Source organism: Callospermophilus lateralis, chromosome 8 (genome assembly GCF_048772815.1).
Source record: "Callospermophilus lateralis isolate mCalLat2 chromosome 8, mCalLat2.hap1, whole genome shotgun sequence".
Taxonomy (NCBI): domain Eukaryota; kingdom Metazoa; phylum Chordata; class Mammalia; order Rodentia; family Sciuridae; genus Callospermophilus; species Callospermophilus lateralis.
In genome coordinates, this window is record NC_135312.1 from 63,914,413 (window position 1) to 63,930,269 (window position 15,857).

Consider the following 15,857-nt stretch of genomic DNA (forward strand, 5'->3'; position numbering starts at 1 on the left):
AAAAAAAAAAAAAACAAAAACAAACAAGCAAACCAAAAACAATGGGGATGGGGAGGGGATAGGGATGTAGCTTAGTTGTAGAGCACCCCTGGGTTCAATCCCAGCACTGCCAAAACAACAAACAAAACACCAAGTCCCTTTCTTTGATTCACTAGAACATTTGTTATTTGTGGAATGAAGTGTTGACTGATTATTAGATAAAATGTAAAGACAATTAAGCGGGGCATGGTGGTCCATGCCTGTAATTCCAGCTACTTGGAAGCTGAGGCAGGAGAATCATAAGTTCAAGGCCAGACTGGGTAACTTAGCAGACCCTGTCTCATAATTTTTTAAAAATTGTGGATATTTCTCAGTGCTAAAGTGCCCCTTGTTTTAACCCCCAGTACGGGGGGAGGGGAAGGAGCCAATTATGATCTTTAAATTTTTATAATTTTGTCTTTTGACAAAACTAAATGAGTAATTGAACTCTACTCTTTATGAATGAAGGGAGTATGTTCTGTGAGAAGAACACATAGATAATTAGGTGGTTGGAGGGACAGGTTTTAGTAGACACTGCTGATTGTCTCACTAGCTCTGTCCTTTCTTTTGTGTGGGCATAGGACTGTCCAACTGGAAACGGACATTCCAGTCTCAGTGTCACTATGCATTCTTGCCAATGGAATGAGGTCTAAATTAATGTGGGCAATCTCCAACTTACTCTTGAAAAAAGGAATTTCTAGGGCTGGGATTGTGGCTCAGCGGTAGAGCGCTCACCTAACACGTGTGAGGCCCCAGGTTCGATCCTCAGCACCACATAAAAATAAAATAAATACTTAAAAAGAAAAAAGGAATTTCTTGTTAAGTCTTCTTTTCCCTTTCCCAAAGAGGGAACATGCCAGTTTTCACATATCAAGATGGAAAAAATCCTGAAGTTTAACATCTTTTGTAGGTAAGCCTGTATGAAATTGCACTCCTATATTTTCTGATTGGAAAGCAAAATGATAGCATTCCTATAAATTGCAATTTGGCAATATCTACCAAAAATTGTGTCTATTCTTTGACTCACGAATGGATTTCTGGGAAACTGTGTGTGTGTGTGTGTGTGTGTGTGTGTGTGTCTGTGTGTGTGTGTATGTGTGTATTTCCGGAATATATATGCTTTATATATTATGTATATAATATTTATGTATATTTGTACAAAGTTACTGATTTCAGCATTGATTTACTAAAAATAACAATTGTCCTAACAGGATTAAACAAATTATGACATACCTTCATTAAGTAATACTTTCCAGCTCTAAAAATAATGACATTTTAAGACTGGAGTTATATGGTAAGATCCCCAGGAAAAATGAAATATAAAGGGCAGAACAGTAATATGGTGTTTTTTAAAAAAGGAACAATTTACATTTATCTGCTTGTAATTGTAGAAAAATTCTATATAAGGATAGAAGAGTAGTGAGTGTAATCCCATATAAGGTAGGGTAACCATAAAATTTGTCATTCAATTGCAACTGTTTCTAAAGAGAAAGGGGGTGTTACTAATAATTATTTCAGGAGAACACAGACAATGCCACTGTCCTGGACAAAGTGGGATGTACGATGAACCCTTTAAAAAGATTTAGGATGGAAAGGGGAATGGGGATTTTTTTTTTTTAATTTTTAAGAGCTTCGGACTGTGATGAAATAGAAACATGTCATTCTTTACCACAGGTAGTTTGACAGCTGACTTTAAGAACGACGAACAGTCCACCACAGATTTGAGAAACGGAACTGAATGAAAACACAGTAGTTAAACGTACCCGGCCCTTGCTGAAGTTGCACAAGAGACACACTGCCTTGAAGTTCATTAGCCAATCCCAAGTCGGAGCGTGAGTCTCTGTGGGAGAGACCTGGGCGGGTCTCGGACGTGAGGAAAGGAGTTTTGCGTCATCAACCCTGGGGGCGGAGCTAGCTCACCCGGCTCCCACACACGGCGCTCTGGCCCACAAAGCTGTTACCCTGTGGTATCTCGGGTTCCCTCTAGCTGCACTCTGGAGGACCACACTCGTTTTCTTTTTGGCTGCAGGAGGCCCAGCCGCTTTGGCTGAGCTGGAAGAAAGATGGCGGCAGCCGTGCGACAGGATTTGGCCCAGCTCATGAATTCGAGCGGCTCTCATAAAGATCTGGCGGGCAAGTGAGTATTTCTCTGGAGCAGAGGAGTAGAGAGGTTGGAAGGGAAGCTATCGATTTGTTCTTCTTGAGGTGACTAAAGATCTCAGGTGTGAAGCTAGGAGCGGGCCTGAAGACCAAGGGGGCGGGCCTGAAGTCCGCTGGGGAGCCAAATGTTGGGAGCAGCAGAAAGCTGGAGGGGGACCTTGTGCAGGGGCCCTCAAGTTCTTAATTTTGGGATGACTGTCAACTTTTTCAGTCCTTGTTAACATCCGTACTGATTCCTTTGGATTTTGGAAGCGTGGTAGAGAGGAGATTTTTCCCTCGGCCTTCACAGCCTTCCCCAATATCGCTTCCCTGGTCAGCCATTCACCCGAAATCTACTTCTTTTTGGACGCTCCCCATCTTTTGGTGTAGGGAATTTTATATTTTGGGGTCTTGGTGCAGAGTTTTCCGAGGAGATGGCTTCTCAGGGTTGACGGAGGCTGAGGAGGTATGGCTGCTGTCATGTCGTTCTGAACCACTCCGTCCATCATCTGGGTATCCTTGTGTTTTGGATACTTTCGCTCCTTCACCAACTCTAAGGAGGGGCACATAGGCAAAATGTACTTGTGCGAGTTAGGATATATAGAATACTAATGTTTGCAGGAACCATTTAAAATGCTTAGATCCACTCGTTAAGTTAAAATTTGTGACATGTGCCTGTCCTGCAGGCAGTTGTTCAGCAGGGTTCTAGGTAGGTGGGTGGATAAATAGTTTCTTTACAGATTTTGCATTATTTCTATTTTTTGATGAACTTGTTTTCTGTTTAAAGTATGACTCTCAAATGATCCTAATATTCACATCCTGGCAGCTGGGATCGCTTTGATCTATTACTCTAACCTGGACATTGAAATCATGAATATGTTTCATATGGACTGTGCTCCCTTTTCCCTGGTGTTAAACGTAAGCTAATTTTACCATTGGAAAATTTAGCTGTATATCTTGGGCTTAATTACTTTGTGAAGCATTTTGCCACCCAGGGAAATTGGGATAATAATCGGACTTATTCTTGTCTGAGGTTGTTTGAGGACAAAATGTGTGTGTGTGTGTGTGTGTGTGTGTGTGTGTGTGTGTGTGTAACTTAGTTCAGTACTTGGCACATAGAAAATACCATAAAGGTTGTTGTTACTATTTTTAAGTGGCCAATAAATGCATACTGACTTATTCGATGGGTTGGGAATATGTTGAATATGTCTTCATGGCTCAATCCTTTTTGCACATAATTTTTATAGATTTGGATGAAGTAAAACCAGCTTATATATTTCACCATACTTATTTTGCTTTTTATTATGTTGGACAACAAATAAGTATATTAGTGTATCTTTTTGTTGTTGTTTTTTCAAGCCTTTGCAAAATTCTGAAACTTCAGCTTAGAATCTACTTCTTCAGGGGCTGGGGTTGTGGCTCATCGGTAAAGTGCTTGCCTAGCATGTTTGAGGCCCTGGGTTCGATCCTCAGGACCACATGAAAATAAATAAATAAAATAAAGGTATTGTGTCCATCTACAACTAAAAAATAAATATTAAAAAAAAAGAATCTACTTCTTCAGATCTGAATTGGAGATAAACAATGATATGCATCCTATGGGGTGCTTTTGTTACAGATTACTGTTTAATAAACCAAAAATTGGCTAGGGATATAGCTCTGAGGTAGAGCACTTGCCTAGCATACTGAAGGCCCCAGATTTGAGCCTCAGCACTGCAGACAACCCAAAAACTTAGTGGTGTAAAACAACTATTATTTCTTAGGATTCTGTGGGTTGACTGGGTTGTGCTGATCTTGAGTTGGTCACTCATGCATATTATGTCAGCTGGAAACTTGGCTGTAGATTTATGTGCATATCTGACTGTTGGCTGAGTCTCTTATGTCTTTGCATATAGTCAATTATTCAGTAGTTTAGCTGGGGCTTTCTTCATGCAAGTGTTCCAAGAGGGTGAGAGTAGAAGCTCCCATCATCAGTTCTCTAATACTGATCAGGATAAGTCACAAGACCAGCCCAAGGGGAAGGAAAATAGAGTTTACCACTACCTATTTATTTATTTTTGGTACTGGGGATTGAACTCAGGGGCACTCAACCACTGAGCCATATCCCCAGCCCTATTTTGTATTTTATTTAGAGACAGGGTCTCACTGAATTGCTTAGTGCCTGGCCGTTGTTGAGGCTGGCTGTGAACTCATGATCCTCCTGACTCAGCCTCCTCAGCCACCAGGATTATAGGCATGTGTCACCGTGCCCAGCTCACTACCTCTTTAGTGGCAAAGTGACATTGCAAAGGAACATGGACAGAGGGAGGTGTGATTCATTAGAAGCCATTACTGTAACAGTCTACCTTGTGGGTTACTGTAAGACTAAATGAAATAATTTGGTTGATAACTGATAGCTAGTGCAGTGTTAGTCCACAACTCCTTCATAGCTGCTTTCTGAGAAAAGTTTTGTCCTTGCCTACATGTATATATCTGGTTCTCTCTTGGCAAGAATGTGTCAGGGTATTTATCCTCTTAACAAAACAGTTCATTCAGCTACATATTTTAGGAGGGAAATATTCTTGAAATAAATCAGTTGTAGGTTTTTTGTTAGAAGCTGGGTAACAAAAGATTCTATCCTGAAGAATGATGGAATACATTGGTTTTCTAAAACTGATATTCTGTGATCCCGTAATTAGCAGCATATCTATAACAGTAGTTGTTCAAAAAATGTTGATTGAGTAGGGCTGGGGTTGTAGCTCAGTGGTAGAGTGCTTGCCTAGCATGCGTGAGGCACTGAGTTCGATCCCCGGCACCACATACATACATACATGCACACACACACACACACATAAATAAACAAACAAACAAATAAAAAATGTTGGTTGAATCAATGAACAGCTAGAAAAGGACAGAGCTTGTATTTGAACCCAGGTCTGCCTATTTTAAAAAGCTCTTTTCTGGTGGGGTTGGGAGCTGGGGTATTACTGGGGATTGAGCCTAGGGGCACTCTACCATGGAACTGCATCTTCAGCCCTTTTTATTTTCTCTTTTGAGATGAGGCCTCACTAAATTGCTGAAGCTGTCCTCAAATTTGTGATCATCTTGCCTTAGCCTCCTGAGTCACTGGGATTATAGGCATGTGCCACCATCCCTGGCTTAAAAAGCTCATTTTTAACCTACCAGACTATACTGCTTTTCTTGTTAAAAATTCAGTTAGAAGTGCTTTTCTATAACTTTGAATTAACACAGCTGTCTAAAGTTGGTATAAGAAATAAGCCATACAAAATGCACTTTTGCAAATATTATAGGCATATTTTTGTATATGTCATGCATTGTGTTCATTATCTCATATAAAACTTTAGAAGAGAAGGAGGGCTTTCAGAGGAAGCATTTAAATAGATAGCTGTTGTGGTGGTCTGTCTTACTTGGCTAAAACTGATTTGATTCTTTAAAACTCAGGCAGATGTTTCTACTTTTTTTTTTTTTTCCCAGTCTTAGGGATTGAACCCAGGGTGCTCACCACTGGTAACAATCCCAGACCCCCCCACCCCGCCCCCTTTTTTTAAATTTTGAAATTGGATCTTGTTGCTTGCTGAGGTTGACCTCAAATTTGCAATCCTTCTGCTTCAGCCTCCTAAATTGCTGGGATTACAGATGCATGCCACAGCATCTGGTGCCAGATATTACTTCTTCCTGGAAAACTTCTCTGAATAACAGCAAACTTACATACTCATATCCATCCATACACACCATCTAGTTAATTGTTCATCCTATGCTTAGTGGCATCCTATATTGATCTCTATATAACACTAATTCGTCCATCTTCTTCCCTAACTAGAATGTAATTTCTTTTTTGTGTGTTTTAGAATGTTATTTCTTCGAGGGCAGGTGTGAGGTCATGGATTATAGATCTTTGTTGACTTAATCCTATGGAAATATGTCCTTTTTTTCCCCTTCCCAGTTCTGGGATATAGAGGGTTCCTAGAGGAGGATAGTAGGACTTCAGAGTCTAAACATTTTATTTTACAAGAAGCTATTAGTAGTGGGACACCTCTTAGCTGCCTTTGCCTATTAGAAAATATGTTTTTCAGAAAATGAAATAGATTGTACTCTACTCCATATAGGTAGACTTTGAATCAGAACTTTCTAATATAAAGTGAAATAAAACCGTTAAAAATGGAGAATACAAAAATAAATAAATATATAAATTTTTCTAAATGGTAATACACACACATATAAAATGAAGGATAAGATTGGATGACATTCTAACTCTGGTTCTAGTCTCTGATTCTCTGTTAATCTCCATACAATAGTTTTGTGACTCCTATCTGTAGTGTAAATGTTAATAGCTAGGGACTTCTGTCTACTAAGCACAACTGTACTTACATTTTAAAATACTTAACTCAGTTTTTTTATATGTAATATTTATATTTATTTTATAATATATTTATATTACATTTTTCATATGTAACATAAATATATAATATTTATATTACATATGAAGAAAACTGAGACACAAAGATGGAATATAAGGTCACATAGTGGTGGAGCTGGAATACAGCCTGTCTTGCTTGTCTCAGAGCTCCTAACTAAACATATCTACCTTTTTGTGTTATTTTCATCAAACTGGACTACATTTTAGATAGTGATTTTTTTTTTCCAGGAATGTATGCTTTTCCCACTGTCATTAAATTGAAATATTTAGAACTCTTAAAAGATGAAGAGGTTACTAGAAATTATTTCTCTGTCCTAAATATTAGCTCTTAATCTCTTTAAAAATTTTACATATACACTGCAGATTGAACCCATGGGTGCCTAACCAATGAGCAATGTCCCCAGCCTTTTTATTTATTTATTTATTTATTTTGAGACAGGGTTTTGTTAAGTTGCTGAGGCTGGCTTTGAACTTGCAATCCTCCTGCCTCTGTTTGAACTTGCAATCCTCCTGCCACTGTCTCCTGAGCCACAGGTATGACAGGTGTGGGTCCCTTTGCCTGGCCTCGTTTTTTAATTTCTGGCAGCTTTATTTTGATATGTGTATATGGATTTTCTTTTATTTATCTATGCCCCTTAGTATTTGCTGTGAAATAAGCTACCCCACTTATTTAATTCACAATTCTGTAGGTTGACAGTTTGGTTTGGGCGAAGGTGGATAGTTCTATTCCAAATTATCTTGTCTCCCAAATGTTCCCTCTGTTGAGCAGCACTGCCTTTGTGCATTGGCTGGCCTCTTGACAGGGCCACATATCTCATCAGCCAGTAGGTTAGTCTGGGCCTTTTTTGTATGACAACAGCAGGGTTTCAAAGGGACATTTAAGCTATGTGTGGTTGCTACACACCTGTAATCCCAGTGACTTCAGAGGCTGAGGCAGAAGGATAGCAAATTTGAGGCCAGTCTAAGCAATTTAGCAAGATCCTCAGCAATTTGTGAGAACCTGTCTCAAAAATAGAAAAGACCAGAGATGTAGTTGCTAAGTGGTAAAGTGCCCCTGGGTTCAAGGTCTGTTGAGGTCTAGGCTCCAAACTGGCATTTCACTTCTATCATATTCTATTGGTCAACCAAGTTCAGAGTCAGGGACAGGGGAAAAACTCTGCCTCTTAATTTGAAGAGCTACAAAGTCACATTAGAAAGGGAAATAAAAGAATTGTGGCCACTTGTGTAAATACCAACTTATCCTGGCTCAGCTTCACTGGGTTTCTTGAATCACTGGATTGTATTCTTTCAGCAGTTCTGAGAAGTTTTTAGCTGTGTCTCTTTCAGCTATGCTACTTCTGCACCATCTTGTATTCTCTTCTATGCTCCAGTGAAATCCCTGTTAGGCCCACCTACCATAACCTCTTATGTCTCTTATTCTTTTTTGTGTATTTTCATTTCATTGTTTCATTCTAAATAGTTTCTTCAGATTTGCCTTCTAGTTTATCAGTTCTTCAACTGTGTCTAATCTGCTAAGTACTTCACTGAGTTTTAAGTTTGGTTATATTTTTTAATTATATAATTTCTGGCGATTCTTTTTCTAAATGATACTTTTTTATGGTTCCCAGTGTCTTTTAAAATTTTTTTAATTAAAAAATATATATACATCTACATATATATATATATGTATATTTATATATATGTATGTGTGTGTGTGTATACACACACACACACACACAATACCCTTATTTTACTTATTTATTTTTTTATGTGGTGCTGAGGATCGAACCCAGTGCCTCACACATGCTAGGCAAGCACTCTACTACTGAGCCACAACCCCAGCCTGGTTCACAATTTCTTGCTGAAACTTAAAAGCTTGTCTTTATCTCCATGAAATGGTAAGTATAAATCTATTATAATCCTTCCAATAACTTCAGTATCTGAATTCCCTGGTTGTTGCTATTGTCACTTTTGTTGATTCTAGCTGTATTATAATGTGCCTTATTAATCTTTGTTGGGTGAATTATTTAAAAATATATTTTTAGGGGTATTTGGAGGTCTAAGATGCTATGTTTCAGAGAGGATTTTCATTTCTTTCTTCCAGGTACCTGAGGACACCAATAGTCTAGGAAAAAGGCTTCAGAATTCTTTGATTTACCTAGATGATCCTTGGAATAGAATTTATAACTTTACTCCCAAAGTGTTCATTTTTCCAGCTCTATTAGTTGGCCAAATATTGCAACTTGACTGTCAGTGTTCCCAGCAAATTTGAAAGCAGTCCCAAAGCAGAACCCATACCCTTGTCCCCACCAGAAATGCTATTCTGTACCTTTTAGCTATCTTGCCATTATCAGCAAATACCATCAGTGCCATCAGGCAGAAGCTGTGGTTCACCTTTGTGTTCCTGTTTTCTTTTTCTTATTGGAATATTTTATGCTATTAAACTTTTGTACTGGGGATTGAACCCATGGCACTAAAACACTGAGCCATATCCTTAGCCCGTTTTATTTTGAAACAGGAACTTTATTTTGAAACAGTTGAAGAATGATAAGCATTAGAGCCTCATTAAATGCTGGGGCTGGTCTCGAACTTGCAATCCTCCTGCCTCATCCTTCTGAGTCACTGGGATTATAGGCATGTGCCACTGCCCCTGGCTTCTTTCAGCATCTTATATTGTTTTTGTTATTTTTTGAGGGAAGATTAGTGCAGTCATCTGCTCATCAAGTGGAAGAACTATTACTACATTCAGTCAGCACTCATTTTGAATCTAAATAATGACTTTGGTACATTTTAGTGTTTGTTTTGTTTACTTCTAAATCCTTTCAAGAGCCAAGAAACCAGGAATCAAAGTGTACTAAACTTTGTTTCATATACATAATAGATGCTTAATAAACATTTGGTAGTGGGGATCGAACCCAGGATTGCTCTACTCCTGGGTTGCTATATCCCCGACCCTTTTTAATTTTTATCTTGAAACAAGATTTCACAAGGTTGGCAAGATTGGCCTTAAATTTGTGATTCTCCTGCCGCAGCCTCCTAAGGATTGCTGGGATTATAGGTTGCACCACCATGCCTAATAATATATGGAAAAATTTAATTTATATGTTCTATGTTTGTATGTGTGTATTTGTCAGCAACCCTTGTTATTTAATTTGTTAAATTTAGAGATGGTCTCACTGAATTGTCCTGTCTGGCCTGGCATTTACAATCTTTCAGCCTCAGCCTTCCAGTAGCTGAGATTACAGTCCTTCCCCATTGCATCCCTGAGAAACATTCAGGTTCTAATGTTTGGTTCTGTGACCTGGACAATAATATTTCTATTGTTGATGACCCTAGATTCATTAGGTCCATAAGGATGGCCCCAGATAATGTATCTATATAATATATAGTTGAAGGAAAATATAGCTTATTTTTTTCTTTTTGACACTCTGATAGAACCCAGGGCCTTGCACATGCTAGGCAAACCTCTACGACTGAGCTACATCCTGATCCATTTTTTATATTTATTTTAAAATTTTGAGATAGGGTCTTGCTAAGATGCCGAGGCTGGTTTCAAACTTGTGATCCTCCTGCCTCAGCTCCTGAATGGCCGGGATTACAGGCATGCCTGACACTTGAAACTGACTTTCTAGTTTGAATTCAAAACTAAAAGTTTCAAGAAAAAATGATATCTTAGAGTTAATAACGTAGAGTTATAGAGTCAGTCTTTTGATGGACTTAAAAACTTCTTAAAAGTATGATATATTGTACTAAAATCTAGAAGTAACATCTTAGAATTATAGATTTAGTATTGTGTTGGACTGGAAACTTAAAACCTGATGTACTATAAAGAATACTGCAAATTAGAGTACTATGAAAGAATCAGTGGGGCTGGGGGTTATAGCTCAGTGGTAGAGCGCTTGCTTCTCATGCTTGAGGCACTGGGTTTGATCCTCAGCACCGCATTAAAAAAAATAAAATAAAGACATTTTTAAAAAAGAAACAATCAGGTAAATAGAAATGAATAAACACATCAAATTTAGCATTAGAAATGAATAAATATATCTCAAAGTTTCCATTAAAAAACACAGTAACTTCTGAACATTATTTTTGTTTAATATTACTTTAGGTATCGTCAGATTCTGGAAAAAGCCATTCAGTTAACGGGTGCAGAACAACTAGAAGCTCTGAAAGCTTTTGTGGAAGCAAGTAAGTGGGATGAAAATTCAATTTTGCCTTGTATTTTTGAGCTAGTACTTTAAAACTTTTTAAAACCTTATTTTATATCAAAGTATCCATGTTAAAAATGCATTGATATCGATTGATTCTAAATTTTTTAGTCTGTTTATAACTTGTTTATTGTTCAGTGAATTATATTCTAAATTACCGTCCCAATGAAGGTTTTGTGTAGTTTTGATATAGTACCTGATGAAAGACAGTCTAACATAACGTAAAGAGAATGGTTTGGATTAAATTTCTGGTGTGCTATTTTATGATCTTGAATAAGTTGTTTAGCTTTTTAGTGCCTCCTTTTCCTCAAAAATGAGCATATGATAATTATTTTGTATAATTGTTGGGAGATTAAAAAAGTTAATAAACATAATAAAGTGCTTAGAAAAGTACCTATCAAGTAGTAAGTCTTATGTACTAGATGTTGTTTATTAATGTTACAAATTTCCTTTTGAATTGGAAACTAGAAATTTTCATTTTTTGAGATCTAATTTTCCCCACTCCCTGACTTCAGACATATCTATTTATCTTGACAATTACTCAAAACTTAGGCTGGAATTTATAATGACTTAACAATATTAATAGTACTTGGTAGTACTTTATAGTTCACAATGTGTTTTCACTTACATTGTCCATTTAAGAGTCCTTTTAATAATCCTGTGACTAGACAGTATTGGTATAGATATGCTGTGTATATTATAAAATGAATCTCAGGATGAAGTGATTTTTCTTTTTTTAGCTGCTCAGTAGTAGAGCCCAGATAAGAAACTAGGTTTCTGACTTTGTGTCCTCATTTACTTATATTTCCCTGAGTCATACTAATTTGTGTAGTAATTTCTTTCTGTTTTATAAATGTATAGTTGCGATTATACTAAAAGTGTTTTTAAGTCACATCCAGTATTATCTAATAATGAATTCCAATTAATATTTTGTAAGCTAAATAATTATAAGTGCTATAAGTTACTGCCTCAAAAAATCAGAGCCTGCAATGTGAGAAAGACTGGCAATGATTTCAGAAAACCATTTGGAGTGACTTTATTGAGAACATTGCATGATAGTAGTAAAAGAATAATGCTTTTTATAAACTTAAATCTTTACATAAACTTTGAATCCTGGGGCTAGAGTTGTGGCTCAGCATTAGATCGCTTGCCTAGCATGTGCGAGTCCCTGGGTTCGGTCCTCAGCACCACATAAAATAAATAAATAGAATAAAGATATTATGTCCAACTACAACTAAAAAATAAATATTAAGAAAAAAACTTTGAATCCACTGATCCCCCAAGAAAAGGAGGCTACTGTTAAAATCATTCATATCATTTGAACAACTTTTGAATCATCATTTATTTTCATAGTAACTTGGATTATTTAAGCAGTGGTTCACAAGCATAATACATTTAAAAAAATATAATAGTTTGGGATGTAACTCAATAGTAGAGCCCTTACCTAGCATGAGCCTGACCCTGGGTTCAACCCCCAGTACCACCAAAGAAAACAAAAATATAATAATAGTGTTAATAGTAATTAACATTTGTTAAATGCAATGTGCCAAGTATTGTTTAAAGTGCTCTGCATATATTATTGAATTCAAGCTTCATGAAGTAGGTAGATGGTATTATCCTCATCTTACAGATGAGAAAATAGAAGCACAGAAAGAAGTTTCTGAGGTTATATAATCAGGAATGGTAGAAACAATGTGGCTTCAGAGCTTTCATTGTTTATCACATACAGGAATATCTCATAAGTATTTATAATGTTGATACATCTAATGCTGACTGAAGTTCTTTCTGTCTTTATTTGGAAAGTACAAGTGGTGTTAACTGTACTGCAATACTTGCTTTATTTAAATTTTATGAAAATTTATTTATTTGTTCTAATTAGATAAATATGACAGCAGAATGCATTTTGATTCATCCTACACAAATGGAGCACACTTTACATTTCTCTGGTTGTGCACCATGTAGCGTCACACCATATGTACAGTCATATATGTACTTACGATAATAATGGCCATCTCATTCCACCATCTTTCCTGCCCCCATGTCCCCTTCCTTCCCTTCCCTCCCTCCCCTTTACACAATCAAAGTTCCTCCATTCTTCCCCCGACCCCCCATTATGGATCAGCATCCACTTATCAGAGAACATTCAGCATTTGTTTTTTTGGGACTGGCTTACTTCAATTAACATGATATTCTCCAGCTTCATCCATTTACCTGCAAATGCCATGATTTTATTCTCTTTTAATGCTAAGTAATATTCTACTGTGTATATATACCACAGTTTCTTTATCTATTAATCTATTGAAGGGCATCTGGGTTGGTTCCACAATTTAGCTATTGTGAATTATGCTGCTATAAATATTGATGTGGCTGTGTCCCTGCAGTATGCTGTCTTTAAGTCCTTTGGTATAGACCGAGGAGTGGGATAGCTGGGTCAAATGATGGTTCCATCCCAAGTTTTCTAAGGAATCTCCATACTGTTTTCCATATTGGTTGCACCAATTTTCAGTTCTATCAGCAAAGTATGAGTGTGCCTTTTCCCCCACACTCTCACCAACACTTCTTTTTTTTTTTTAATATTTTTTTTTAGTTGTAGGTGGATGCAATACCTTTGTTTTATTTATTTATATGTGGTGCTGAGGATTGAACCCAGGACCTCACAATATGCCAGGCGAGCGCTGTACCGCTGAACCACAACCCCAGCCCTTGTTTGTAACTCCCGTTCTTACTGGCATGAGATGAAATCTAGAGTATTTTTGATTTGCATTTCTCTAATTACTAGAGATGTTGAACATTTTTTCATATATTTGTTGATCAGTTATATATCTTCTGAGAAGTGTCTGTTTAGCTCCTTAGCCCATTTATTGATTGGGTTGTTTGTTTTTTTGGTGTTAATTTTTTTGAGTTATTTATATATCCTGGAAATTAGTGCTCTACCTGATGTTCGTGTGGCAAAAATTTGCTCCCCAAATGTAGACTCTCTCTTCACTTCATTGATTGTTTCTTTTGCTGAGAAGAAGCTTTTTAGTTTGAATTCATCCCATTTATTGATTGTTGATTTTATTTCTTTCCCTTTAGGAGTCTTGTTAAGAAAATTGGGGCCTAATCCTATGTGGTGAAGATTTGGGCCTACTTTTTCCTTGTTAGGTGCAGAATCTCTGGTCTAATACCTAGGTCTTTGATCCACTTTGGTATTATATATTTTTTTAACATCTTTTTAAGCTATGTGGGATATAAGCACATACATTAAAAATATGGGTGTTTCAATGCCTTTGCTTTGAAGAAAAAAAAAGGAAGAGAATAAAATTCTTAACCACTAAACAAAGCTTCTTTCAAACATATCTGTTTCTTTGAATACCCATGGTATCTTTACTGTTTGGGTATATTCATTTTATAATCAAGTAATTCAGCAAAAGGAAAACTGATTGTATAATATAAAATAAGGGTATGGAAATCCCTGAATAATGCATTGAAGGGTGCCCTAATGTAGATTTGTCTTAGTATTAATTTTAAGGAAAGGTTGATTGCTTAATGAAAATTTATGAATTACTATTTTTTTCCTCTTATTTTTTTAAAACAAGTGGTAAATGAGAATGTCAGTCTTGTGATCTCGAGACAGTTGCTGACTGATTTCTGCACACATCTCCCTAACCTGCCTGATAGCACAGCCAAAGAAATCTATCATTTCACCTTGGAAAAGATCCAGCCTAGAGTCATTTCATTTGAGGAGCAGGTAAAAATCTATAGCAGTGGAGTTTGAATTTGAGATAGCAGAAATTACTTTAGAATCTGATGTTACTAGATTCTTAAAGGAGGAATCATTTGTTTTCATTTTTGACAAAACAGTATGCCAAACATTTCATAATGCAAAATCAAAAAAATATTAGGATATTGTAATTCCAGCTGATAATTGCTCATGTATTAATATTTTATTTTATGAACTAAATATTGTTCTTTAGGCAATTTTTAAAATCCATAAAGTTATTAGGCCCAAAGCAGGAAAACTCCAGCATCATGTATGTAGTAACAAAAGCATGTATGTAGTAACATTTAAATTAAAATATTGCCTTAATTTACTTGCAGAAGTGTGTTATTTTAGCTCACTATTTGTAATTCTGTGAATGCAAAATTCATTCAAAATTTTGGGTGGTCTAGATAAACTTTTACTATTTACTGGTCATCTTAATTTGTTGAATGGCAGCATTGTTACAATAATGTATCTGTTTGATTAGTTACTAATGTCAGCTAAAATAATTTAACATGTATAACTACTGTTCCAGGTTGCTTCCATAAGACAGCATCTTGCATCTATATATGAGAAAGAAGAAGACTGGAGAAATGCAGCCCAAGTGTTGGTGGGAATTCCTTTGGAAACAGGACAAAAGTATAGTAAATAGTGGATATTGGATGAAAATATATACAATTGTTCGCCTATACTTTTTCTTACATTCTAGTGCAGAAAGCAGACAATTTAATAAATTTTATAGTATGTTAGAATGTGAAAAGTGCTACAGAAAAATGAAAAGTAAGGGGGCTAAGTGGGAGCAGGTTATATCTATCACTAAATAGATGACTAAGATGGTATGTTGGTCCTGATATCACTTTTTCAAAGACTTGGAGGAGATAAAGGAGTAGCTATATGCTGTCTGAGGGAAAAGTATCACCAGCTACTCTTGGAAGGGGTGATTAATATAAAGGCTTTAAGGGTGGGAGGTTTCTTGGAGTGTTTTCCTAAGAAGAGCAAGGAAGCCAGTGTCGATAGAGTGGAGTAAAAAAGGGTAGAGAGATAGAGGATGAGATCAGAGAGTATTGGTGACCAGAGTATATGGTATCTTTATAGACCATTGTAAAACCATTGGCTCTAAGTGAAATGAGGGGGAGCCATTGGAAGATTTTAAACAGAAGAGTGACATGTCCAACTTAAATTTTAAAGAATCACTCTGGCTATTGGGTTGAGAAATAAATTGTAGACAAGCAGTTATCAAAGTAAAAATATTAGTTGAGGATTGTGTACTAATACAGATGAGATGAAAATTCTAAGAAATGTTGGATTCTGGACGTGTTTTTAAGGTTGAATGTATATTTTCTGGTGGCTTGGA

General features: G+C 36.6%; 1 protein-coding gene across 2 annotated transcripts in view; it reads left to right on the plus strand.

The window, feature by feature from the left end:
• The first annotated feature begins 2,028 nt into the window (after nt 1-2,028).
• The window catches only part of Cops4 (COP9 signalosome subunit 4), a 34,121-nt gene continuing 20,292 nt past the window's right edge, over nt 2,029-15,857 (plus strand). Inside the window, exons 1-4 of one of the 2 annotated variants that reach the window (XM_076864696.1) lie at nt 2,029-2,155; nt 10,662-10,741; nt 14,340-14,491; nt 15,039-15,142. In XM_076864696.1, coding sequence (XP_076720811.1) covers nt 2,082-2,155; nt 10,662-10,741; nt 14,340-14,491; nt 15,039-15,142 — 410 coding nt within the window. In that variant the 5' untranslated portion in view covers nt 2,029-2,081. The remainder of the gene's footprint in view (nt 2,156-10,661; nt 10,742-14,339; nt 14,492-15,038; nt 15,143-15,857) is intronic. The other variant, XM_076864695.1, reaches the window with a different exon arrangement.